Source organism: Mus pahari, chromosome 23, assembly GCF_900095145.1.
Source record: "Mus pahari chromosome 23, PAHARI_EIJ_v1.1, whole genome shotgun sequence".
Taxonomy (NCBI): Eukaryota; Metazoa; Chordata; class Mammalia; order Rodentia; family Muridae; genus Mus; species Mus pahari.
In genome coordinates, this window is record NC_034612.1 from 20,542,973 (window position 1) to 20,544,055 (window position 1,083).

Below are 1,083 nucleotides of genomic sequence, written 5' to 3' on the forward strand. Positions count from 1 at the left end.
TACAGAGAAACCCTGTCTCAAAAAAAAAAAAAAAAAAAAAGAGTTGCTATGGTCACAGTGTCTCTTCACAGCAATAGAACACTGACCCACTGACCAAGACAGAAGTCAGGGATGACCCTGAACCGAAGATTCTTGTGCCTTTACTTTCTAAGCACTGGGCTTACAGGTGTGTTCCACAAATGTCCCTCTGTATTGAAGATGAATTCCATTGTGGAATTCGAAAAGCAGCTTGCTAGGCTAGATCAGCACACATGCACATGTATCTCTGGCTTTGTGTGTGGCATATTCATACATGTGTGTGGGTGCAGTGTCTGTGTGCATGTGCACAGGCTGGAGGAGGATGTCCAGTGTCCTGTTCCGGATCCGGATCCTGGAGACAGGAGCTAGATCAGCAAGCCCCAGACATCTCCTGTCTCTGGTTCCGCCAGTACCGCCGACCTGTGGCCATGCCAAGCGTTTTCTGTGGGTGCTGAGACCTGAACTCAGGTCCTCATGCTTGCTCTTCCCACTGAGCCGCCCTCCTGTCCCCTCGGTCCCCTTGATCATCTTTCGGGTGAGTGACTATCACACTGCTTGTGAAGGAACTCGCAGCGCATTACCTTGCACGTTACACGAGTTGTAATTAGGATCTTCGGACTCTGTCTTGATTAGCATGGCTGCTGCCCTTGGTGAAGTGCCTGTGAGGGCAACAGAGACCACAGTTAGGGGTCCGGTCAGCGCAGCCAGCTGACTGAACATCTCCCTGGTGGGAATAGTGGCATAAGCCAGTCACCGCAGCATGCGGGAGGCAGAGGCAGAAGCAGAAGAATCAACTCTTCCAAATCCTCTTTGGAAGCAGGCTGTGATGGCACACATCCTTTACTCCCAGCCTGTCAGAGACTGAGGCAAGTGGTTCTCTGTGAGTTCAAGGCCAGCCTCATCTGTATGGCAAGTTCCAGGCTAGCCAGGGCCTGCTCTTAAGGACTGAGTCTTAAGAATAAACTCCTGCCGGGCGTGGTGGCGCACACCTTTAATCCCAGCACTCGGGAGGCAGAGGCAGGCGGATTTCTGAGTTCGAGGCCAGCCTGGTCTACAGAGTGAGTT

The 1,083-nt window shown here is 52.1% G+C and overlaps 1 protein-coding gene across 3 annotated transcripts in view; it reads right to left on the minus strand.

Moving 5' to 3' along the window:
• Nucleotides 1-1,083, minus strand: part of Gtf2ird2b (GTF2I repeat domain containing 2B) — a 38,566-nt gene that overhangs the window by 16,115 nt on the left and 21,368 nt on the right. For all 3 annotated transcript variants that reach the window (XM_021186773.1, XM_029533921.1, XM_029533920.1), the window contains exon 9: nucleotides 600-677. In XM_021186773.1, coding sequence (XP_021042432.1) covers nucleotides 600-677 — 78 coding nt within the window. The remainder of the gene's footprint in view (nucleotides 1-599; nucleotides 678-1,083) is intronic.